Source organism: Humulus lupulus, chromosome 8, assembly GCF_963169125.1.
Source record: "Humulus lupulus chromosome 8, drHumLupu1.1, whole genome shotgun sequence".
Classification (NCBI taxonomy): Eukaryota; Viridiplantae; Streptophyta; class Magnoliopsida; order Rosales; family Cannabaceae; genus Humulus; species Humulus lupulus.
Window position 1 is genome coordinate 23,227,922 of NC_084800.1, and position 26,758 is coordinate 23,254,679.

The 26,758-nt window shown below is 39.8% G+C and overlaps 3 protein-coding genes across 4 annotated transcripts; 2 read left to right on the forward strand and 1 right to left on the reverse strand.

Annotated features, from left to right (window-relative positions):
- Positions 1-815: 815 nt before the first annotated feature.
- On the forward strand, positions 816-2,141 carry LOC133796355 (F-box only protein 6-like). The gene has a single exon (XM_062233833.1). The coding sequence runs from the start codon at positions 819-821 to the stop codon at positions 1,995-1,997; it is 1,179 nt and encodes a 392-aa protein (XP_062089817.1). The 5' UTR covers positions 816-818; the 3' UTR covers positions 1,998-2,141.
- A 367-nt stretch (positions 2,142-2,508) lies between these two features.
- LOC133796354 (uncharacterized) lies at positions 2,509-7,145 on the forward strand. Its single transcript, XM_062233832.1, has 3 exons — positions 2,509-2,930; positions 3,060-4,533; positions 4,955-7,145. Exons 2-3 carry the CDS (start codon positions 3,487-3,489, stop codon positions 7,031-7,033), a joined length of 3,126 nt encoding a protein of 1,041 aa, XP_062089816.1. The 5' UTR covers positions 2,509-2,930; positions 3,060-3,486; the 3' UTR covers positions 7,034-7,145.
- A 262-nt stretch (positions 7,146-7,407) lies between these two features.
- LOC133796356 (uncharacterized) lies at positions 7,408-9,782 on the reverse strand. 2 transcript variants are annotated; one of them, XM_062233835.1, is made up of 7 exons: positions 9,526-9,782; positions 9,346-9,439; positions 8,788-8,855; positions 8,413-8,526; positions 8,131-8,293; positions 7,819-7,971; positions 7,408-7,729 (listed from the first exon to the last, which is right to left on the reverse strand). In XM_062233835.1, exons 2-7 carry the CDS (start codon positions 9,418-9,420, stop codon positions 7,703-7,705), a joined length of 600 nt encoding a protein of 199 aa, XP_062089819.1. In that variant the 5' UTR covers positions 9,421-9,439; positions 9,526-9,782; the 3' UTR covers positions 7,408-7,702. The 2 variants fall into 2 exon arrangements, with proteins under 2 accessions (XP_062089819.1, XP_062089818.1); XM_062233834.1 differs by having other exon boundaries at positions 9,519-9,780.
- Between the last annotated feature and the right edge of the window lie 16,976 nt (positions 9,783-26,758).

The following is a 26,758-nucleotide window of genomic DNA, read 5'->3' on the forward strand; positions in this document are numbered from 1 at the left end:
TTTCTTTGAACTAAGCTTTATTATAATCCTTGGGAGACTCGCAAATACCTCTTTTTAGTAACGTTACGTACAAGTTTTGTTTTGTTTTACTTCATTTCATTTCATTTCTTCAACATAATGACAACAACTGTAATAATGTTCACCAAAAGAAATAAACATCCGGTCCTAACTTTAATGAATGAATGGCTTCAAAAAGTCTCCCATTAATAATATTAATTAGTTTATGATATATAATTAAACATGATATCATTCAACATCATAATTCTAAGTTTTAAAAGGCAAGTTGTCATTTTAGCGTGCCAATTTCATCTTTATCCTTTGGACATAGAACAAAAGTTTCAACTTCATACGTATATACCATATTCAACGGGTCTACATGGTAACATGCATGACTATATCCCTATAAAAATATATATTGATAAGCTTCATTAGTTTGAGATAACTATGATGAGAGCATCTTATTCTAGTTGGGGTTGGGGGCCTACAAAAACACCAAGGTAACAATTTCATGATAAAGAAGAGTTTTAAAGAGAGAACAAACCAAGGTAAACACTTGAGAGGAATTTTGTCCATATCTCTTTGCCCTTTGGGCTCATCAGAGAACCACTTTATGATTTTGTAACAGCAAATGAAGGAAAGATACAAGAAAATTGAATTAAACAATTGACAGGTTCACATGTGGGTCAGATCATATAGTACCACACACACACACTGAGCATGCGGGTCACGCGTCCCTATGCCTATATCACACACCTACAAGCCAATCCAATAATTCACCGCCAATTATTGAACTTCATCAGCCACCAAATTTAATATATATGTACACTACAAGCAAAATAGGTTTAGAACCAAACCTTTTAACTAGTTTCTATCCAAGTTTCACCATGTGGAGAGACCTTCCATTTGATCTCTTAGCCAACATCTTCTACTTCCTTTCACCTGATTCACTGGCCTGCGCCCGCTCAACATGTCAGCAGTGGCACAACTGTGCCAAGACTCGGCCTTTGTCTCGCTCTCACCAGCACCCAGATTGGTTTATGGCCTTGCCAAATCGGAGTCACACTCAGTTCTGCTATGCCCAGAATTCCATATCCAAGAACTGGTACTCACTTCCTCTTGACTTCTTACCAGGCGCAGGTGCAGTTAAGCCTCTCGCCTCCGTAAAAAGCCTTCTTCTTTTCAAAACCACAAGCCCCACGTATCCTCATTTAGTCGTTTGTAACCCCTTTACAAAGGAATACAAACAACTTCCTAAGCTAAACATGTCAAGATCCAACCCAGCTGTGGGTGTCATAGCTCTAGATGACTCGAGCCGAAACGTCTCCTTCCCTTGCTTCCAGGTTTACGTGGCGGGTGGGATGTCGGACTCGCCAACTGGGTGTTCCACGTACGAGTACACGTTGGAAATGTACGATTCTCGACATGATACGTGGCAGGTTGTTGGGTCGTTGCCGATGGAGTTCGCTGTGAGACTCACAGTTTGGACCCCAAACGATAATGTGTACTGTAATGGGGTGGTGTACTGGATAACTTCGGCTCGTGCCTATAGTTTAATGGGGTTTGACATTTTGTCGAACACATGGAGGGAGTTGAGAGTCCCATTGGCGAGCAAGCTGGAATTCGCGTCTATAGTGCTGCGAAACGAGAAGTTGACACTTGTGGGTGGCACGTACGGTGACAGTGCGTCCGTGTGGGAACTGGGTCAGGGCGATATCTGGGTATTGGTTGGGAAGGTCCCGGTTGAGCTTAGAAAGAAGTTCTTAGGGGAAAAAGAAAGCTGGGTCAGTACAAAGTGTGTGAGTAGTAATGGAGCAATTTACTTGTACAGAGATCTTGAAACAGGAATGATTGTTTGGAAGGAGAAAGATTACCAAAAGGGTAACTGGGAATGGTTTTGGAATGAGGGTTGCTCTTCTATCAGAGGCAGAAGAGTTCCAAATTTGCAAATCAAGGGAGTGATCATTCCACCAAATCTTTGTCCCTCATGCTTCTTTTAAATACAAAATAACAACTTTTGTACAAGAGTTCTCTGTTTTCTGTAATAACTTTTAGAGACGAAGTAAATGTAATCATTTAATAATATAAAAATAACTATAAAAGCTTCGGTTGAACAAAATGAACAAGTCTCTCGTATTGCTTTATGAGTGCGTGTACATCAAATCAAAATCATATAAAGCTTTGAACTTTAGCATAAAAAATATGAAATAAAGGTGACTAAAAGGCCAGTTTGTTTGCTAGTTTGGTGCCAAAACATGGACTTTCAACTTGACTTGGGGAATATTTTATTTTATGGCCGATATCAAAGCAGGGTAAGATGAGTCCACTTTTGGGTCGACATGCATATAGTAAATTACTCAATAGAAAAGGCGTACAGAATTGAAGTTGTGATAGATAGAGGCCACGAGAGAAGATAAATTCATTTTCTCTTTTGAACAATGCAGTTTAACGTAAAACAAAAAAAAAAACATACGTACAAAGTGAGAACCAACCAAGTGTGAAAGGAAGACCATCTTTTACTTTGGTATATATTGCCCGTTAAGTCGGTTGAGTTGGAAAAGGATAGAAATTTTAATCTAACTAGTGTTGTCTTACGGTGAGGTGATCTAACTAGCTCACCCAATCTTTCTGATTGGTCAAGATCAGCTAATCCGTGCCAAATATTTTAAATTATTATGCTTAGTTCGTGCTAATGTAAAACATCATTGGCCAGTACGTGACTGCAATCCCAATATGTCACCACATAATCTGCTGCCTACCGTTGACCACTTCTATTAAATATCACCTTAGTTTTACCCTACCATTTTTCTTTGATTTCCCTACTTCTCTATCATTAGGAGGCCAGGTGAGATCAGTTCATGTCACAAACATGTTTTTTTGGCCATCTTGATCTCGTAGATTTTGGTCTGAACTGAACTCAAATCCTTAAAAAGGTACTATTGCCATCCTCTCTTATATTTTTGTTTTCTTCGTTTAATCTTTTCCATCGTTGATTTTTTTTTTTTTTGGCTTAACTAGTTGCTGGTGTGGAAAGTGAACATTGATTCTGAATGGTTTTGCAGATTCCCAGTCCATGTATCTACTTTTATGGAAAGTTGTTTCGATTGCATGTTGTGGGTTTGAATCATATGAAAGATTTGGGTCCTCGTTTTCACGGGTTGTGGTCAGTTGACAATGGAATCATAATGGGTTGGAAATTTCTAAATGTATCTGTCGGAAGGAACTGCAAAATTTGGAGTTTGAAGCTTGGTTTACATATATGTTTGACAGCTTCACAAACTGGGTTAGTAGTTACGATACTTCATAGAAGTAACATATATTCATTTGATTCAATCTAAGTATGTAATCGAGAGTGTGTCAAGGAATCTTTGTTTGGGATGTTTGTCAGCATCCTTGGGGTCATTTTGATAATCCATCTGAGAACATTACATTAGTTGGTGGCAAATAAGGATATACTCGTAGGGTGAGGTACTCTTCCAAGTGAGAAAAATGGATGCTTTGCAAGTTATTGCTTCTGCCACACAAATAGTTTCTGGTATGGTAGGTGCTGTTGCTGCTTTAGAACAAGCATCTAGGAATCTTGATGAAGCTCCCAAGCGTATTCAAAGTTTAGAGGAGTTTGTGTTTGAGCTCGAGAACTTGAGTCGTCGAATTAAGCAAAAACATGCTTATAAACTTCACAATTCTCAACTTGATCGCCAAATTCAAAGTTTGAACACCCTTATAGAACGGCTGCATCCCAAACTAGGCAAGGCTAGGAGGATATTGTCAAAGAGTAAGATTAAGAACTTGGCTAAAGTAGTGTGGAGTTCAATGGCTGGCGATCCACTTGGGAAAGTAGTACATTCAATTAAGAATGACTTAAATTGGTGGCTTGAATCTCAGAGGATAGCTTACAATGTTGAGAAAGCCATAGAATCCACAGCTCAAGCTATACCCTCTCAGTTTAAAATAAAGACTGAACAAGGCTATCCAGTTTCTAGCAAATGTAGTTATGTGAGGAATTTACTTAATCAAGAGAATTTCCATAAGGTCATTTTAATTGTTGGGTTATCTGGCATAGGAAAGTCATGCTTGGCACGTCAAGTGGCTTCTGACCCTCCTGAGAGATTTGTGGATGGAGCAGTCGAACTTGGATTTGGCCAATGGTGTAGTAGATCTGCTTGTAATGGAAGCAAGTACGAATACCAAAAGCGTTTGGCAAGAAAAATCTCTAAGTTTCTAGTGCAGATTGGGTTTTGGAAGAAGATTAAGGACGAATATAGTGGAGATCTTGACTATACATGTTGCTTGCTTCAAGAAGCCTTGTATGGTAAGAGTATTCTTGTCATACTTGATGATGTGTGGGAGCAGGATATAGTTGAACGATTCGCTAAACTATATGATAATGATTGCAAGTATGTAGTGACAACAAGAAATGAAGCTGTCTACGAAATTACTGAAGCAGAGAAGGTGGAGTTAAGCAGAGATGACACAAGGGAGTTTAGCAAAGCAGTCCTCCTCTACCATAGCCTCTTTAGTGAAGAAGAGTTACCAGTATGAGCTAAACCACTTCAATCTACTGTTTTTTCTTTCTTCTTTAATAATATATAGTAGCAGCTCAATAATCTCATGTTTGTTTGTTATGTTGATAGTTAATAATTGCATGAATGTGAGTGTGTAGTATATTGATTTTGAGATTAGCTCTCCAATAATCTAAGGACTGATTGTACATTTTTTAATTTTGAACAGCTCTATAGAATCTTCTCATTATACTATAGTAAGATATATCATCAATATTTTTCAAATGTCTCTTTCTAGAGATTTATACCTCTTTATACTAAGTATGAACATAAAAATGATGTATTCATGAACCACATTGTAACTACTTGTTTTCTTCTGTATTTGTCTGAGTTTTTGCTTTAAACTTTTAGTTATCATCCTGCAACATGCTGAAACTTCTCATTTTATACCATAGGATGTAGCAGACAGCTTGCTTGAACGTTGTGGTCACCACCCACTTACAGTAGCTGTTATGGGTAAGTCTCTGAGGAAAGAAATAAGAGCTGAGAAATGGGAAAAAGCCATCACCAATTTATCTACATTTGCCACATGTGCACCAGGACCTGTATCATATGTGAATGAAAAGGAAGCCGAGAATACATTGACCATTTTTGGGTCATTTGAGTTCAGTCTAGATGCAATGCCTGTTGACTCTAGAAAACTCTTCATAGCTTTGGCTGCTCTTTCATGGGCGGAACCTGTACCAGAAGCTTGTGTGGAGGATATTTGGTCAGCTCTTGGGGATGATAGTTTGTTCCCTCTTATAGTATGCAAGCTTGTCGAAGGTTCTTTGCTTATGAAAACTGAAACAGATCCATTGTACTCGGTTCATGACATGGTTGTTCTTTACCTTGACAGCAAAACAAATGATTCAATAGAGATACTACTAAAAGAATCCAAACCAGAACAAGTTGCAAATATCTGCCCTTGGCTTCTTATATTTGGGAAAGAGGTTGTAAAAACTGCTTCTGAGCAGAGAATGGTAAACTTCCTCGGTGCTGAAGAAAAGGAGGTAATTATCACCTTAAAAGCCACTATCCAGGCTCTACTGGCTAGCAAATCCATTTCTGAACTCGAAGCCAGCAGAACAAGCTTTAGCAGCATTTTGGGTCCTAGGATTGCAGATGTGATCTTAAATGGATCAGAAAGTCTGATTGCAGTCTATGCAGAAGCCATCACCAACATATTCAGTAAGAGTGATTACTGTCACTACTTTCCATCCCTTGAAGCTACGGTTGCAGTCAGAAAATTGGCTAGCATCTTAGAAAATTGTGATGACCCCATGATCCAAACCAACATTTTAATTGTCCTTGCAAAGCTTGCAGAATTTGGAAGTCCGGACACAGTGGATGAGGTTCTTCAAAGAATTCCATTTAATCAAATGGCTGATTTGCTCTCTCCAAATGCCGAGGAGTGGCATGAGAGCATGTTTACAGTATTAATGTCATTGGCCAAGGCGGGGAAATCAAAAGCTGTGGAGAGAATGTTTGCTTTTGAGATTGACAAGAATCTTCTTAAACTTCTTGAGATTGGATCTGAAATAGCACAACACCATGTGGTTGTCACATTAAAGACATTCTATGAGTTGGGGGGTCCTCCCTCTAACAACCTTCTTCAACCCACGAATCTAAACCTCTTACCCTGGCAAGTTAGACTTCGTCTAGAAACCTTGGTTTTATCAGATAAAAGTGTTTCATTTTCACCAAAAACACAATCTTTTGGAGATCTCATTCACAAATTGGTTGACAACAAGCAAGTGTTGGAGGCAATGCAAGACCTGATACCGATTGTTGAAAAGGCAGGAGAACCAGGGATTAGAGAAATGATTCTGAAAAGTCCTCTGATCAAACGATTAGCTGAACTACTGCAATGGGGATATTCAGATGGAAACTCAACGAAATCTCAATCTGTCTTTCTTTTAATGAAATTGGCTTGTTCTGGTGGAGAACCCTTCATTAAGAGGTTTCTGGAGTATGACATCATACCCGAGCTAGTTAAGATGATGCAGAACAGTAACTCAGAGTTACAAGATGCAGCATACACAGCACTGCACCAGATGCTATTCGGCAGCAGTGGAATACTCGTTTTGAACAGATTTCTTCAGATGGGTCTTTTAGAGAAGATAACTCAGTCAGTGGAAATCAAATCAATAAAAACCAGGGAAGTGAACTTGAACTGTCTAATGGATATTGTTGAGCTGGGAAACAAGGCTTGTTTGGAAAGGATGTTATCTTTTCAAGTGGTGGAGAAACTTGTGAAGTTAGAAAAAAATGGCGGGGGATCTGGAAATACTCTAATTGGATTTCTTAAAGGAATTGATAAATGTAAGCATCTTTCATTGGCAGAACGTAAAGTGATGAAGCAACAAGTTATTAGGAAAGTAAGAACTTCCATGAAAGGCCATAAATTTGAATCTCGGATTTTAGTAGCTTTGGATGGTTCTGCATCTGATGGTTCAAAAAGTGGTACTAGTGGTAAAAGCAAAAAATATTAGCACTTGTCACAATTCACATTACATTGACATTTACAACTCAGACTCGAGAAAGAATCGAGAGGAACCCAACATTCTGTTTACATGCCTACCATGCTACTGCTCTATTCTTCTTTGACTGGACGTTAACTCAGATCCAAAAATGAAAGCGCATCAAACTAGTAATCCCTGTTAATATTAACCAGAAGAAATTTTTACAAATAATCTAGTCTCAACGTGTTATAAAATTAACTTTCCCATGTTCATATACACAATTTTTGTGGATAGAATAGGCCACAAGTATACACATCATGTAAGTAAAATCATTTGAAACCCTGAAACCAATAAGATGCGTGTAAAGTCGTTTATAGGACGACAAATAAATAGGGCACAACTAGTTAAAAAAAATAACTTTCCTACCACAATCATCATGTTAAATACTGTTTCTGTACGAGCAACCAACCATATAAGAATTATGGATGATGCCATATCTTAGGAGAAGCTTACCTTGCCCTACAAGCCGGAATGTTATTGTCTAGCTAATACAAAAAGAAAAGAAAAAATTATCCTATTCAAGTTGTACAAAGATTTAGATTTTATTAGGGGGAAAAATAGAGCACAGAAGAGGAGGGTCGGATAGAATCATCTCATTGTAACGGAAGAAACAGAAAATAATAAGCGAAGTCTTCTGTGTTAGCCTGTAAGCTCCTCCATCAAGCCCTGTTCATAAAAAGAGTAACATGCTGAAATTTAGTAAAAACCAAAATATGTACTTTTTGAAAACAAGGGAATCGGAAGTCAGAACCCACCCTTGAGATAAACTGTTCAGCATCAATTCGTTTAAGAAAATGCATGGAGTGCGGAGTGAAATTGGCTGTCTTATTATCGCTTAATAATATTCCTTCACCTATATCATCAAGGACCCTCACTTTAATGTAGGGATCTTTTGGCGGCACCATATCCTGGTTAGATAATCATCAACAGTTATGAAGGATTAAAGTTCAAGATGTTTGGTAATGTAAAATAGGCTTTGAATTATGTTAACAAGCCCCTTTGGAAATGTAATATTGGTGCAATAATGCTTAACTTGTATGAATAATGAACAAACGAGCAGAACTTACCACGGCCAAACCAAGCTCAATTTTTGACATATATGTGTCCAAAGATGCAGAATGTTTCTTAAAATACTTTTGCTCGTTGTGACTGAGCTTCTCTTGAATTTCTTGTGGAAGCACCGACCCAACCTTCCAAATCAAATTTCGCATAATTTCAGCTCGGTTGTATCTGCATCGTCATCAAACCACAAGCAAAAATTAGCTAGCTTCTGGGTATCAAAACCAAGCCTCATAAGACCAGCTAGCAGCGAACTGATCTATGAGTAATATAAGATAAGACATACTAACATATATGACATTAGGCAGCGTTTGTTGCGAACTAAAGAAAGGTGGTGAACGAGTGACCCATAATGGTCTTCATTTTTGGTTGTTTGTACATCTAATTCTTTCTCCTGCATTTTCCTGTTGCAATATGCCATACGAGTCTAACAATTAAGTCATCTATCTTATTGTAGAGCATTAATTACTGCCAAAAAAAAAAGAAACACATATGGAATGTGTATAAAATAACAATAAAATAAAAGAACATGGAATGTGTAATGATAGCAAATACAAATTGCAAGTTATTCTATTACGAGGTAGCATTAAACATCATTAGTACATTAAATCAACACTAAGATGGCAATATTCCTTTCACTTTGCTTTAGGTGTCAAAAGAATCACCTTATCAAGGCTTGAAGTTCAAGATAATGCTGGCTACATTCTGCAATTACTTGATCAAATAGGTTGCTCTGCAATTTCAAAGTGCATAAATCAAATTAGGCATTTCTATAAGAAAAGAGAGAAATTTCAAAAAATTTGCATTCACGAGGAATGTCTCCCAAATTTGTTTGTGTATTAAGTATACAAGTATTAGTATGTAATAGTGTCTTGATCTCAGTTAAATGAAATGTTGATCAGATTAACTTTCAGAGGGGAAAAAAAGAAGAGGTTTGATTTGAAAGCTTGATTTTCTATGTGGGTCGACAAAGAGAAAGAGAACATAATTGATTTACAAAATTGATCACCACTGTGGAACGAATAGAGCCCAATCACAAGTCAATTAGACTGTTCCAAGTTCGATCTCGTTCTCAAACCATACTATTAATTGGCATATACCATTCAGTATGATTGAATTGAAAATAATCAAGCGTATTACGTTCAAATTCAAGCACTCTGAAAATGACCCATTGCCAAAATCATCGATAATAATAATAAAGAATAGGATAATTTGGAACTTACATTGAAGGGCGTAAGCTGGCCTTTTTCTCCTGCCGAAAATTCTCTAACAAGTTGGCACGCCTTTCTGCCGTACATCTCCGAAACGAGGTCGAACCTGAAAATTTGTAAATATTGCGGCAAAATTTGAAAAACGAAAGTGAATTCGAAACAGAAAGACATCGAATTAGACTAACCAAATACCGAAGACAGATCTCGCGAGTTTTCGTGGGGTTTCAAGTTTCAAGATCAAGGAAACTCGAATTTTACTTTTTGTTTGGTGAGGGGGAAAATAAGATAGAAAATGGAATCTGAAATGCTTTTAGGGTTTTAGCGGGCTTTTCCTATAAGTTACGCGCCAAAATTACGCTCGATTTGAAATTACTAATATGGAGCTTCTATGCTTAAACATACCTTAATTAATAAAAAGGGAAATTTCACACTATATGCATCATACTTTATACTAATTCAAATTCATGTCAAAGTTAGCATGCATTCCTAAACTATGCCATTTTATAAAAAATGGAATTTATTGCCCCTAAGGCCATCTGCAAAGCATAGCCATACTTGGTGATTCAGTCCAAATATTTCTCCAACTGAGCAGCATTAATTATGCATGTATATAGTGGTCGCTATATATTTTTTTAATTATTATATAATATTTTATAATGTTTAAATATATATTTATATATATATTATTTAGGATTTATATATTTTGGACTCTATATTTTATCTCGTTATTTGTTTAGACCATTTATTTTGATAAATTATTTTTTGAATCCTATGTTTTGTAAAATTATTCAAATAGAACCTTAAACTCGATTTTGGTCAAAGTTTTCTCAACTGAAATCACAAATAATTCATCAAACTAATAATTCAGAACAAAAATAAATTATTATGCTTAAAAATTGTATTGTTGTATTCAATTTTTCTTCATCAAAATTGAGTTTAGAGGTCTATTTGAACCATTTTGCAAAATATAGGATCCAAAAATTAATTTTTTAAAACACATGGTCCAAACAGGTAATCGGAATAAATACATGGTCCAAAGAAGTATAAACCATATTATTTATGTTAATAAATTTCATAAATTTGTTTATTTTGAGTGAGTTAAATTGTGTATAGAAGTGTTATTAATTTTTTCTTAATTACAATTTAATTAAATTTTTATATAATTTTTTAACGTTTTAGTTAATATTTATACATATAAGAAAATGAAGATTAACACTGAAATTAATTGAAGAAACATCTAAAAAAATACAATAAAACATTATTACAAACTTAAAACGTTACAATAAAACATTAGAAATATAAACATACATTAAAAGTTAAAATTGGATATAATAATTGTGATGATTTTAGTAAAATAATGTAATGATAAAAAGAATATTATATTTTATTAAGAAAATAATATAATAATAAATAATATTTTTTTTGTGTAACTTTTGGTGTTGTGGTTGGAAAAAATATATATATAACGACATATTTGGCGTTGGTCAACACCAAATTTGGTGATATGGTTGGAGATGGTCTAAGAGTTCCAAACTCTCTACCTCTCTCTAAGGTGATACCACCACCACCCACCGCCACTCACCACCATGACCTCCCCACAACAAAAAAATACCACATCACAATGTCGTCGTCACCATTAATGCTACCACTTCCACCATCATTGAAGCACCTCTCTCTTCATTTTTTTTAAGTTTTAATGATGAAAAATCTGCTCCGAAACCTAATCCCAAGAAAATATTGACTTAAAACACTAATTTATAGATTTTTAAGTGTTTATTTGCATTTTTTTCAGATCTAGAACTCTGAAAATTTGCAAAAAAAAAGATGTCTAACAATGCCTAACGATGCAGTTATGATGTCATTTCGATGGTGCCTTGAAAACTTGGTTTTTGGCAAAAAAAAACGATGTTGATGCAAGGGTGCCTTGAACACGTGGTTTTTAGGCCAAAAAAATCGATGCCTAGCAATGTTGCTGCAATGGTGCATTGAAAACATGTTTTTTGACCAAAAACGATGTCTAATGTGTTGGTAACTAGTTTACCATATGCGCAGCGGAAAGCACAGGGTGGTGGGCCCAGAGATTTAAAAAATATATATTTAACAATTTAAACAAATTTTAAATAACCGGATCCATTAATATGCAAAACATTAATCAAAGAAAAATTAAAGGATAAGGATTTACCAGTTGTAGAACAATCAAGAATCATCGATATCTTTTAGTAACTCCAACGAACATTCAATCCAAACTGCCTTGTGAGTACTCAGACCAACATCTTCCAAGATGCATCTCTACACCTCAAGATGTGTGTAGGCACGTAGAGTAATGGTGGGAAATTTTATGATTCAAAAGATGTTTTCAACTCATGAGATCTTTGAATATTAGGTCTGAGACAGTTTTTATGGATAGGAAAAAGGAAAAATATGACGATATATTTTTCTCTCTTGTGAAAAGCTTAGAATTTTCTCTCTAGAATATTCTTGTAATGCCTCGAAATCCCTAATGCGGTTTAATGGCTAGATTAGTAGGCTGGGAGGGCCATAACTGTTTAATTATACCATTAAATGATTATGTGCATGTTTATGTGAATTATATTACAATATGATGTTATATGCATGCATGTGGGTCCACATTTGATTATTAGGGTGTTTTGGTAATTTGGCCCGTTGAGGGCATATTTGTGTATTTTGGGTGCATATTGTGATTTGTGAATAAGATCCCATTATTATGGAGATATATTCAAGCTATTCGGCATGAGACGGTCTTATATTTCAAATTAGCGGTTTTGTCATAACGGGGTCTTTTATTGGGATATTGAGTAATGAGAATGTTATTTGATGATAAATTGGGAGTTATTGAGACCAGGAGGAAATTCTGGGAGTTTTGACTATAATGTCCCCGGGAGTGTTTTCGGGACCCCGAGCACTAGGTTTTATTTGAGGTTACTTAAGCTTGAAGTAGCTTGTCAAATAGAATCATATGTTAGAAAACCTCTCGTTCTCTTCCCATTAGTTCATTTTACTGTTCGAGGCATTTTCGAAGAAATCTCGAGTTTTAGGAGTCGGAATCAAGCGAGGATCGAGGCATAGCGATCCTAGGAAATATTAGAAGCTTCTACGACCGAAGGATTTGACGAGAAACAACCCAATCAAAGGTAATCTAAGTTTTAAGTTTTGAGTTTTTAGAGTTTCTAAGCTTCGAATTGGATTTTGTGAATCATTGAGTTTTTGGTTCGTTTGAGCCTCAGGATTTGATGGTTTTAGATCATTGGGAAGCTTGGAAACTTTGATTTGTGGATTTGGAGGTGTTTAGGTATGTTTTTGGAGGGTTTGGGATGATGAAAATCGAGTTTGGGGATGGTTCTAGGTTGGGGGCCATAGCCCTAGCTCGAAGAAGCAGGTGTTGGGTTTTGGCCTTGCTGGGCGCCGCGGCCCTGGGTGTAGGGAGCCGCAGCCCTTGCTCCTGGAGTGGCTGGGGGCCGCGGCTCAAGGTGCTAGGGCCGCAGCCCTTGGTTGGTTTTGAGCCCGTTTGAGTGTTTTGACCTCGGGAACTTGGTTTTAGGCCTCGGAATTGTTCCTACTACCCGGATTAGTGGGGATTGATGTCCCGGAGGCTAGATCTTGGTTTGGGAACCTTTGTTGTTCATTTTATTGATGGTGTCCCATATTTGGTTATGACTAGGTGACCGCTAAAGGACTAAAATTCAGATCGTTCTCAAGGGTCGTTCTTTTATTCATTCTCGCTCGAATCAAAGGTAAGAAAACTGCACCCCATATGTGACATGCATGGTTATTCATGAGGCATGTTGAATGTGTAAATGTGGACATGGATTGATTATCAAATGCTTAGAAAATCTTGCTCACTTGTGCATGGTACTGACTAATTAGTCAGAATTGGCAAAGGTCTCAGTATCAACTGTGAAGCTGGGACTTATTAGTCAAGCTCGGCAGTGGTACTGGGCACTGGTCACACAGTGCTGACTCATAAGTCAGGACGTCCTTAGCGTGTTTAATGCAAGCCAATAAAGATTAGATCTAATCGACATCGGCATTAAATGACTCAGAAGAGCGTTAATGCCGAACCGACCTCAAGTTCGATGAATACTATAAGCGCTTGTCTAGCCAAAGGCTAGTCACATGGCTGTGGGTGTTGAGCTCGTGAGACTTACCCATCAGTCTCTCATCTGTTAAGTTAGAGACTTACTCATCAGTCTCTCGTCTGTTTAAGCTAGTGACTTACCCAGCAGTCACTCATCTGTTAAGGCTAGTGACTTACCTAGCAGTCACTCATCTATTTAAGTTAGTGACTTGCTTGTCGGTCACTCAGTATGGTTTACAAGAACCTCAAGTGTTGAATCACTCATATGTTTAAGAGCTATAAGCTCTGTGTGATTATAATAATAATCAGTTGTTTATATCTATATGCATTATTGTGTTTTCTTGCTAGGCCTTGGCTCATAGGTGCTATGTGGTGCAGGCAAAGGGAAAGAATAGCTCACCCAGCCTTGAGTGGAGAGCTTAGGTGGTGATGTGTACATATGCGGCCGCTTGACCACCACGGCCAAGGAGTTCTCAGAGGAACTAGGGGGTTTACCCTATTTTTGCCGCTTAGGTCGGCGGGTTTGTAAATTTGAAATAGTAATGACCTTTTTGGAGTTGTAAATAACTTGTAAATGTTTTTTATGGGCCCATGAACAATTTTATATTTAATAAAATATATCATTTCTTTTTCATTGGTTTTTCCACCTTAGCCTGTTAATAACATTTAGAAGCACGTTTTTAACTAAAGGACTCGGGTAGCGAGTCAAATTTTCGGTTCACCGTAACTGTTCTGGGGTAACCAGGGCGTTACAATTCTCTCACTTAAGTGTATCTATAAAACTATTTCTATATGATATATTTATGAAAGAATTAATTAAATTTAAAATTCAAATTATAAACCAATTATTAAATAAATAAAAGAAATATCAAGATCTTTGTTATTGTAGTTGGTGTGTAACACATCCCTGAAACATGTGTTCCAACCACTTTCTTTTAATTATTATTTATTAAAAAATATCTAAACTTGATAACTTAACTTAGGCATCATTTTTGCCAAAACCCAAGTTTTCAAGACATCATCGCAATGGCATCACAACTGCATCGTTAGACATCATTTTTCTGCAATTTTTTAGAGTTCTAGATCCGAAGAAAAAAAACGCAAATAAACCCCAAAAATCTTGTATATAAGTGTTTGAAATCTATAAATCAGTGTCTTAAGTCAATCTTTTCTTAGGTTTAAGTTTCAAAGTAGATTTTTCATCATTAAAACTTAAAAAAAAAAATAAGAAATAGATGCTTCAGTGGTGGTGGAGGCGACGGCGTTAATGGTGAAGGCGACATTTTGATGTGATCTTTGTTCATTGTGGGGAGGTCGTGGTGGTGGTGGTATCACCTTAGAGAGAGAGGGAGAGAATTTGGAACTCTTAAAGGGAAATAAAGTTCATTATTTATAAAATGGCATAGTTTGGGGATGCATGTTAATATTGGCATGTATTTAAATTAGTATACACTACATGAATATAGTCTGGAGTTTCCCTTTCACATACCCACAAAGATTTCAACCCCAAAATAATAAGTAAAACCAAAACAAATAATAGTTACCCAAATGAATATAGAAGCCTGCCAATATTGGTCCTTAATAATGGATCAATAACCCAACGCAAAATGTAACCTAGGCAGTTGTAATGACCCAAATTTTCTAATAAGGTTTAGGACCTTGATTAGGAGGTCGGAAGGGTCATAATTGATTTATTATGTTATTAAATGATTATATGCATGTTTATGTGAATTATATTATTATATGATGATAAATGCATGCATATGGGTCCATTTTTCATTATAAAGGCATTTTGGTAATTTGGCCCGTTGAGGGCACATTTGTATATTTTCATGCATGTTGGTGAATTATGAGTAAGATCACATCTTAATGTGGATTTGTTCTATCCATTCGGCATGAGACAGTCTTTGAATGCAAGTTATTAGTTTGATCATAACAGGGTTAATTTTGGGGCTCGAGGTGAGTCTCTGGGTAATTTGAGGATTAGTACATTACCAGGAATTAAAGGGTAATGGGATATGATTTATTAGCATTTGAGAATATTGGGAATAACGGGAATTGGAGGGTGTTAATTATGATTAGCGAGATAGACGGGAAATGACGATTTTGCCCTGGTGACTGTTTAGGGTTTTATTTAAGCTTGGGGGCATTTTGGTCTTTTGACCTTAAGGATTATATCAACCTTAAGAAAGCTGTAGAGGGCTGTAGAAAACAGATAATAGTTTCCTTCTTCCTCCCGTTCATCTTCTTCTCTTCTTTTACTTTGAATTTTGAAGCTCCATTTGAGGAACCAAGCTAGGGAGTTGAACCTTGATGGTCTAGGGTTATGATCTACCATTGAAGAGGGTGTGATTATGAGCTTGAGGTTTGCTCTGTTTCTAGCCATTGAAACTCTAGTTTTTTGCTCTGTTTTCATTTGGTTTTCAGCTTGATTTCTAGTTTGGATAATTAAGAATTGATGGGAGTTTTTGGCAAAGGTTGATTAGGTTTTGATGCCTAGGACTTGTAGAGCAGATATTTGGGTTCATTTGGAAGTTTGGATGAGGTTTGGGATCAATTCTTGAAGTTTGAAATTGGAAAACTCAAAGGAGGAAGAACCAGGGATGTTTCAGCCTGGTACTAGCGCTATAACGCCCAAGGGAGGGCGCTACAGCGCTGTCCAGGGCCAGACAGCTTTCGTTGTAGCGTTGGTGCGCTAGGGGGGCAGCGCTGTAGCTAGGGATGCACATTTTCCCCATGGGGACGCGGTCCCGCGGGGACGGGGATAACTTTCAATCCCCGAATGTTAAATGAGGCAGGGAATCCTCGTCTAAATGGGGAACGGGGCGGGGACGGGGATAACTTTCAATCCCCGAATGTTAAATGGGGCGGGGATGGGGATAGCACTCCCCGCCCCGACGGGGCCCCGTTTAAATTTTTATATATTTTTGCAATATTTTATATGTATTTTATATATTTCTTTATGTGTTTTTGTAGTACAGTAGTAAATTTTTTAATATTTTAAATTTTATTTAGGATAGTGTTTAATATTTTAGATAATAAATGTTGTGTAATATTTTAATTTACATATAATTTATGATTTTTATTTTAAAATTTATTTTTTTAAATAAATGGGTTCCCCGTGGGGATTCCCCGCCCCAATAGGGGATCCCCACCCCGTCCCCGACGGGGAATAAGCGGGGATGGGGCGGGGACATGGATTAGAAATATAAATGGGGATGGGGACGAGGACAAGGTGAGCACTCCCCGCCCTGTGTGCATCACTAGTTGTAGCGCTACCCTGCTTTTCCTAATTCATATTTTGGGCACTTTTGAGGATTTTTGACTCGGGGTTTCAATTCCTAAGGCTCGGGATCCAATCTACTAACCGTTTGAGTAGGATTCGAGGTTTCAGGAGTGAGGTTTAGGTCAATAACATTTTATTGTTGATTTCATTAATTAGATTCCATATTTGGTTATGACTAGGTGACCGCTAATGGATCAAAGGATTGATCGTTCCCAAGGGTTGTTCATTTGTTATTTCCCGCTCGAACCATAGGTAAGAAAACTGCACCCAGTATGTGATGCATGAGAAACATGTGATTAGAGCATGGCATGAATATTGAATATGAGATTGATCAGAGCTTGAGTCTCTCTAATTATGCATGATCATAATTATGCTAGTGTAATGCCCTAAACTCCAGGGACCGTTACGGTGTGCCTTTTAAACAGTGCTAAACTCGCTAATCGAGTCATTTGACCATAATCGTGTGACTAAGTATGATTAGCGGTTTAGGGATTAAATTTTTTGGTTAAGATATAATGTTTCATTAAAACGTTTACTGTATACATTGGGATCCCAAAAATATAATTTAAAGGTCTATTACAAGAAAATATTTACAACCAGCCGATCTAAGCGGCAAAACAGGGTTTAACTGTAACGACCCGAATTTGCTAATCGGGCTTAGGGTCTTGATTAGTGTGCCTGGAGGGCAATAAATGATTTAATATGCTTTAATATGTTAATGGGTGAATTAATGTGAATATATGATAGTGATGCATGTTTAGTGAGTTAAATGTGCATGTGGGTCCCGTTTGGATATTAGGGGCATGAATGTGATAAATGTTATATATGTGATATGTCTGTGCAACACGATCCGAGACAGTCCTGGGGAGCGCTTAACCAGAGAGTCACAACGGGGTTAAGCTTCGGACTCGGGGTGAGTCGAGGGGTAATTCGGGTACTAGGTGTGTTATGGGATTATCGGGACATGAAAATAAATATTTGGAGATATATTTGAGGATAGAATGTCTAGGCGGGAATACTGGGAAAATTTACCATTTTGCCCTCGGGGACGTTTTGGTACCCCGAGCCTTGAGGTAACCCTTTAGACTTAAGTCAAGTAAAACAAAATAGGAGAATAGTTTAGAAACTCTAGAAACAGACTCATATTTCCTCCCAACTGAAATAGTTGTTACTTCTCTCTCTCTTTCACTCTCTAAGGAAAACTCAAGGGAAACCTAAGGGAAATCAACTTAAAGCTAAAGGTTTTCAGCTGGGGAAATCTAAGGGAACTTGAAGTTTGAAGATCGAGGCATAGGGAGAACTGGTTCAGAAGCTCAATTCAGTAAGAGGTAAGTTCTAATTATTAAGATTTGGTCTTGAATTTCTGCTGGTTTTGAGGATTGCATGCTGGTCAAGTTTGGTCTACTTTTGGGTGCCTTAGCTGAGTTTTGGAGTAGGATTCAATGGGGTTTTAGTGCTGTTATTGAGCTGGAATGGTGGTGTTAATTATCTAGGATTGTTAGTCTGGTTTTAGTGAGGATTGGCTTGAAAAAAGGTAGAAAACTGATGAGGAATTCTGGGTTCGGAGGTGAGAGCCGCGGCCCTAGGAGGGATGCGCTGCGGCCCGTGTTCGCGCGCGGCCATGGGAGGCCGAGAAGCTCATGCGCGCCGCGGTGCCTGGTGGTCGCGCCGCGGCCCGTGTGGGGGTCAGTGTGGTGCTAGCCTCTGTTTCGAGGCTAGCCGCGGCTCTCGTGGGTGGGGCCGCAACCCTCTGTGCCAGTTTGAGTTTTAAGGGTATTTTAGGCTTGGGAACTCAAGGGGTAAGGCTCGGGATGGATTTTATCACCCAGATTGATAGAATTCAAGGACCCGGAGGTTAGGGTTATGGCTCTAAGTTATTTATTGGACTAGAATTTGATGGATGGACATTGTTAATGTGTTGTGACTAGGGTCTCGGCGAGGCTCACGCTAGAGGACTGTGCTCGGGGCATCGGTGCTTAGAAAGCTCGGAACTCAGGTAAGAGAACCCTTGTTCTCATAGAGCTTGTGTCCAGGGCTGAGCCCAACATGTTTGAATAGAATTGATATGCAGGGTCGAGCCCAATATGTTAGAACTGCGGGGCGTAGCCCTTTATCTAATTATGCTAGAATTCTATACTTGCTTGTTATGCTATGTATATTATGATGTGAATGGTCGGCTTGAGCCGGGAACGGTGTAGACCGAGAACGGCGAAGGGCCGGGAACGGCATTGGGCACGTTGAGTGTAAGGCCGAGAACGGCAAGGGGCCGGGAGCAGCATTGAGCACGTGGAGTGCGAGTTGCCAGGGCGAGTCCCTAGAAGGATACCTGGGATATCCTCACGGCGTGGTTCGCGAACCCAGGGCTTGGTAAACGCCTGGGACGACTAGGCCGTATGTGTTTAGCCTTTGGTGGGCTTTTTATATGCTTGATATATGTGTTGCATATGTTATCTGTTTGTGGGTTTTCTTGCTGGGCTTCGGCTCACAGATGCTCTGTGGTGCAGGTAAGGGTAAAGAGAAGATCACCAACCATGAGTACAGCAGGTGTGAGGTGGCGTGTACATGTTTGGCCAGCCTGGCTGCCACAGCCAGAGGATTTTGGGAGATGCTTGTAAATAAACCTAGATTTTGTCGTCTAGTCGACTTGGTTCAATTTATATGTTTTAAATATTATTAAACTGTATTTTGGGATCCCAAGTGTAAAACTTTTATAATTTTCTATGGAAATTACTATTTCTCAAATCTTTCCTTTGTTTATAGCTTAATTACACTGTTTGACTTAAAACCTCGATTAGCGAGTTGAAAGCACGTTTTTAAACTCACTTAGTAACGACTCTAAGGAAGTAGGGCGTTACATTAACCCTAGTTCCTCTTTCAACCCTTAGTCGTGGCGGTCGAGCAGCCGCATATGTACACATTGTCACCTAAGCTCTCCAACTCAAGGATAGTCCAGCTTTCTTTTGCCTTTACCTGCATCACATAACACCCGTGAGTCGAAGCCTAGCAAGAAAACTTAATATGCTCATCAACAGTAATAACATGTCATCAAATCAAAAGGCGCATGCCTAGCAAATATAACCCTATTCAAGCAGCAAATAAGTTCACGTAATGATGGGTATCCAGGATAAGGAATCCTACCCTCCTGAGTGGATGACTATCAAGTCAATCCTAATCAGATAAGTGATTTAACACTGGTGGTTCCGGTAACCATGTTGGGCTTATAGCCCTAAATAGAAGAGTGACAGTTGTAAAAGTCACTAAGGTGGGTTCCGTTCCCATTAGCCATGTGACGATAGGGTCACCGGGGCTTTACAAATAAGTGATCATTTCACTAGCTTAAACAAGGTAGGTATATGATGGAACAATCACCAACATAAGCCTACCGAGTGACCCTAGATTCACAACCGTGGGGTTCCGCTCCCTATCCATGTGACAAAACAATCACCTAGGCCTTTGGCCCTAGCTCTGAGTAACTGATCTTAGACTAGACAAACGCTGAGAATTTTCATCGACCTTCGGGTCGGTCCAGCATTAATGCTCCTAGAGTCATTCAACGCTGATATCAATTAGATATAATCTTTTATCGGCTCTGCATTCATGATGCTTATGACGTTTCTGACTCTTAGGTCAGTAATACGCGACCAGTGCCGATCCTGAATAGTCAGTGCCACACACAAGTAAGCAATGCTACCAAACATATATTATATGTCAAATATCCGAATATAGGGCATTCAACATGCTTACTCAACAATTTCTAGGGCATTCAACATGCTTACTCAACAATTGCTAGCATAATTAGGATCATGCATAAACACAGAGACACAAGCTCTGGTCAATCTCATATTCAATATTCATGGCATGCCCTAATCATATGTTTCTCGTGCATCACATGCATCACATTTAACCACTCGACATGCCTTAATAATAACCATGCATGTCATATATACAGGGTGTAGTTTTCTTACCTTTGATCCAAGCACAGGTTACCAATAAACGAGCCACAAGCATGATCCTTATTCCAAGCCTCTAGTGATAACCTAGTCACAACCATAAACGGTGATCCAATGAGTTCAAGTTCTAAAACCAATCCCGGAACCAAGACCTAGCCTCCGAGACATCAATTCCCACTAAATGGGGTAATAGGAATGATCCCAAGGCCTAAGGTTTGAGTTCCCATGCTCAAAACATCACTTTGGCCATAAATGCCCTCAAGCGCCGCGACCCCAACTCACTGAGTCGCGGCCCCCAGCCAAAACAGAGGTGCCAACATCAAGCATTAGCACTAAGCGCCGCGGTGCTACTATTCAAAGGCCGCGACCCCCATACCCCTTCAGCAACCTTCACCTGCTTCATCGAGCCTGGGCCGCGGCCCAACCTCGAACCAGCCATTTTTCCCCGATTTCTCCATTTTAAAACCTTCCAAAATCCTATCCAAACATCTCCAAACTCAAAAATCAAAGTTCCCAAATGTTGACCCTGATTTTGGCCAACTGACACGGAGTCAAGTATGCTTGATGTGGACAAATACGTTGAAATGAATGTGATGACAAAAACAATAAAGAACACAAGAGTTTATAGTGGTTCGGCCCCATCGTCTGGTAATAACCTACATCCACTTGAATTGTTATTGATATAAGAATCAAAGGAGTGATCAAAGAACTAGGGTTCAATGAGTTTCGCCAACCTCTGAAGAACAAGATAATATATCAAATAGAATCACTCTAGTCTCAAATAATTCGAAAGCAAAAAGTCCCTCTCCCTTGAGCTATCTTTCTCTATTTATAGGCTCAGGGAAGATCTACATTAATTTATTACAGATATTATTTCCTAAATAATCGGATACTCAGGAAATCATGGGAGATAATTTCGGATTCTATCATAACTGCATAAGATTTTCTTCGTGTATGGCGTGCGTACGACCAGACTGGTCGTAGATATGGATCGAACGTCGCGCCAATAGATATTGTCTTGGTCGATAGTCGAGCATGAATTCTGCCAGATGTCAGCTACGTGTATCAAATGTCTGCCATGTCATCCATGCCTGTTTTTTGGATAACATTTGCCCCCCAAGTTTGTTTAGTGCGACCAGCAATAAAGAAACTTTAAGGAAACAACCGTTCATATCCCCACGAAATCTGTCAGGATCCCCGTGCGTTTTTGAAAGCCGTGATGTAATTATGTCTAATCAAGCCTTTTCAGTTTCCACGAAAACAAGATGACGGCTTATACACTTCCCCACGTTTTCGAAAATGGGAAGTAATGATTACCACTTTTTGCCATATCTTGGCCCCTATAAGTAACTTCTTTTTCTTCCTTATAATTATTTACTCACCATCTTTGTCAAGAACTTCAAGAACTTTGCTTTCGGAATACAGAGCTTCAAAACCAGTCAGACGTCTAGCCGAAGGCCTTTCCAATTCCAAAGTTTCTACTTTTTGCTGAATCTCCATCTTCGCCCAGGTAATCATTTTGTCTTTTAAGCTTTTTTTTATGCCATGCATGTCGTTACTATGCTCTGTGATCTCCGTGTTCTTGAGTAGGGTTTTATGAGGATTATTTGTATAAACCTTCCGATGCTTGGTAAGAGGGCATCTTTCTGTTTTGTATAAGCTAGGACTTAGTTTGATAGTAAGGATCATAGGCTTAGGGCGTAAGATCGACGTAAAAATTCAATCTTGAAGCTAGGTGAAAAAACTGGGTTTTTCTCGCCCTTCAGGAGTCGGAACAGTTCTCTTTCAGAAAACAGTTTGTTTCTTTTTTGATCCGTTTTTCAAACCGCTAGTGCCGAACTTAGTGTAGGGGTAGGATGCTGCTGGTTATTTAGACACGAGCAACGTTATCCCAATCTCCCACACTACTTTGCAAATTGTGTCTTATCTCCTCCATTGTCTGTTTGCAGTTCATATGCAAGCCCCTTGGGGAGGAGAAAGACCCATAGAAGACGACCTCTTGGCCCAACTACTTGAAGGCGAAGAAAACCCATCCACTTTGATACCAGAAATCCCTTTTTCTCGCCCTAGCTCAAACCGTCCTCCAGTCCCAATCCAGAGAATGGCCCGAACAAAAACAAAGCTCAAAAAAGGAAAACCCCAACTCCTCAGGTCAGCCTTCTGCTGATGCCCCCTCGATCACTGGTCGAGGTGAATTTTCTCCTGACACTAATGTCCAAAGGCGTGCCCGCCCTTCACATGCTGACCAGCCAGCCATTGAGTGGCACGTTGTTCCTCAGAGTAAGGTGACACTGCGGATGATCGCCAATTATTTAAATAAATACAACCTGACGGGGGTGACCTTAATCAGACCTTCTATCGACCAGCGGGCCAACCTACCAGGCGCTGTAGGCCTGGCGAGGTTTCACATTGAGGCAGGTGCCACCCTGCCTCTTCACTTGTTTTTCCAAGGGGTGGCAAATTACTTCAGAGTAGCCCCCTTTCAAATCAACCCAAATGGATATAGAATGCTGGCCGCACTCTATATCCTTTATAAACTCAAAAAATGGCCAGTACCTTCTCCCCACGAGGTCAATTTTCTTTTCGACCTTAAGTCCAACCCCAATCAAGATGGCACGGGGTTTTTTCATCTCTGCCACCAAGAAACCGGGCGCAGTTTCTTGTCCGACACCACTCATATCTCTAACGCGGGGAGGTATCACCATGAATATTTCCTTGCCCCTGACCTAGCTGCAGACAATCTGGCCTTTATGCGAGGAAGTAAAAATTCTTATGCCAGTAGCTTCTTCACTTAGTGTTTTTATGTCGCAATGTCTTGACATTCCTCTGTGTTCCAGGCCCATGGTTACGTCCAATCCCTACTCCAGGGATGGATTCAAGGGCAACACTCTTAGTCAGCATGTCAAATGCTGATAAGAGAGTCAAAAACTTAGTTACTGAGGCTAACCTTAAGTTGGTTGGCCTTTGGAGTTCCCCATCTTCGACGAATGAACCTTCGGTAGGCGGCGCTCAAACCGAAGTGGAACCCGAACAGGAACCCGAGCAGCAACCCTAGGCGCCTCCTTTGCAGAGGAGGCCTACTGGGGTCACGATCAGGGAACCTGCCGTCCCTCATCGAGCGGAGAAAACCTCGGTCCCCAATGGCAAAGGAAAACAAAAGGCTGCCGAGCCTACCGAACTTTCCGACGATTTGTCAGATGTAAATGGTACAATAATCTCGCTTTTAAATCACTTGCCAATTCCCTCTCATCTATTTGATGGGGATGGCAACTTTAGCAATGCTCCCTCTTTAAACTCAGATTTCTTCCAGGAACTAGGTAGTTCAGTTAATAATGCTACGACCAGTAGTTGTAGCCCGGGTACTTTACTTGTAATCCTTTTATTTTTATCCCTGTTCCCTGCATGAACATTTATTCTTATTGCTCAAGTTGCTTTCTTTTGTACAGGCATGGACACCGAGGATGTCTTCGAGCACTATCAGGCTGCCGCTGCCTCTTCTGTCCCAAAGAAGGATAACAAGAGGACTCGAGGGGAAAGCAGCAAGACCCCCTCGAAGAAGGCTCGAATAGACGATGCTCCAGCCACCGTCGCTTCCAAGGAGAACACAACACCTCCGCCCCCCACCGAGCAGACGACTCCCGTACCTGTTAGTCCACAGCCTTCTTCTAGCGCCGTTGACAAGGAGGCTTTGGACAACTTGCCCGAAGGCTCCCTGCCCAGCTTCGTGGTCGGGTCAGCCAGAGAGAGGATATACAAACTCTCAAAGCACAGACGCAGTCAGGCCCCCTTCACCGAAACTGCTTCAATGGACGCTGATTAGGTTGTCAACAGAGAGCTGAACGAGATAGTTAGCGTAAGTCTCCTCTTGCTGCTTTATTATTTATGTCTGATTTCTTTCCCATATTTTGCCTTTTTTTTTGTCTTTCTTGTCTTTCAGGGGCTGCTAACTCTAACTGCTGGCTGGCACCGTGTTAGGGCGTTGGTTTCTCGTGGGAAGAACTTTGACTCCAGGCTTGCCCAGGCTAAGCAAGCACTTGAGGCTGAAAGCAACAAGCTGCTCGAGGAGAAAAAGGACTTGTCCAAACTGAATGAACAACTATGCGAGGACCAGGCCACTCTCACTCAGGAACTTCTGGACAGCCAAGACGCCTTGAAGAAAGCCAACGATGCCCGGGAGAAATTCAGGGAAAGTGCCAAGCTTGTCACTCAAGAATGTAAGCAGCTTGGACTTGATCTGACCGCCAGCAGGGAGGAGACGGCGAAGCTTGAGGAGCGAGTGCAGGAGCTCGAGGAGGAAGGGGCCAAGAATTTGAAGAAGTACAAGGAAGCCACTAACCTCTGCTTCTACGAGTTCTGGAAGCACAACCGGGAGGCCAACTTCGACTACCTATCCGAGCGGTTGAAGAGGACTCTGATGGCGCAATGTGCCATCCGGTTGGAAAAAGAGGAGAAGGCCAAGGCACCTACCGTTGACGCTGAAGCTGGTCCTCCTGCCGACCAGGGCACTCCTCCCAATCCCCAAGATCCTCCTGCTCCTCAGTGATATATATTTTTTTCTTTTATTTCATTTTTTTGACCCACGGGTCGTATTGTAAAGACAATTTGGTTTTTATCACTGCGAGGGCAGCTCTTTTACTATTAATTAAACAATTACATCCGAGCAGTACTGCTCGCGGTGTAACAGAATGCCTTTTGATACTATAATATTTTTGCCTATTATAGCATCTGTTCGTATGACCGAACTTAGCATAGTACTTTGGTTCAATTTATCAAAATATAAATTTTGAAAAATGCTCTAAGTACCGTAGCATGCTTTCTCTTATTTTGTTCATGTGTTTACATACTTATTGGTATGCTTTGCTATCGATGTACCTCATATGCCCCCCAAGTGATCGAGGAGCTTTAGGTCCTTGGTCACTTGCCTTGACCACGACCTGTGCGAACATTACTGCTCGATAGTAAACATAACACTTATAATACAGCAAAACAACACACGTAATGAACAAATACTTGTAAAAATAAATTTACAAAGGTTGGCAAGAATGACTGGCTGCGCACAGTCCCTTATAATCTCATATTAAAAATGGACTAAACATGTCTTTACGAGTGATCTTAAAAGATCTTACACTTATAAGCGATTAGCCATACATTTGGCTAACCCTTTTTCGAAACTTGTAAAAAGTGAAAATTAATACAAGCCAGTTTTTTAAAAAGGGCTGTTTATTGGTAGTACATGCGCAGGTGTTCACCGTTCAAGCGTGCAAGTTTGTAAGTGCCCGGATGAAGGACTTCCTCAATCTGGTATGGTCCTTCCCATTTTGGTCCGAGCACTCCAGCAGTGGGGTCGCGGGTATTCAAGAAAACTCGTCGTAGCACTAGGTCACCGACGTTGAATTTCCTTTCTTTTACTTTTGAGTTAAAATACCGGGCGACCTTTTGCTGGTACGCAGAAACTCGGAGTTGGGCTCTTTCTCGTATCTCCTCAATTGAGTCTAGGGACTCCATAATTAGTTGGCTATTCTGGCTCTGGTCGTATGTAATGCGTCGATGTGAGGGGGGATCTAACTCGACAAGTAACATAGCTTCATATCCGTAAGCTAAGGAAAACGGGGTGTGACCTGTCGCTGTTTGATGAGAAGTTCTGTACAACCAGAGTACTTCAGGCAGCTGTTCTGGCCATGCTCCTTTACCGTCTTGAAGTCTTTTCTTCAGGGTGTCCTTGAGCGTTTTATTCACTGCCTCGACCTGCCCATTTGCTTGTGGATGCACGACTGAAGAAAAACTTTTAATGATCCCGTGTCTTTCGCAGAAGTCTGTGAATAAGTCACTGTCAAATTGGGTGCCGTTGTCTGAGACAATTTTTTGAGGCAAACCATATCGGCAAACAATGTTTTTTACGACAAAGTCAAGAACTTTCTTGGTCGTTATGGTAGCGAGCGGCTAAGCTTCGGCCCATTTGGTGAAGTAGTCGACTGCCACTACTGCGTACTTCACCCCGCCTTTTCCCGTTGGCAGGGATCCAATCAAGTCTATACCCCATATTGCGAAAGGCCAAGGACTCTGCATCTGTTTTAACTCGTTGGGAGCTGCGCG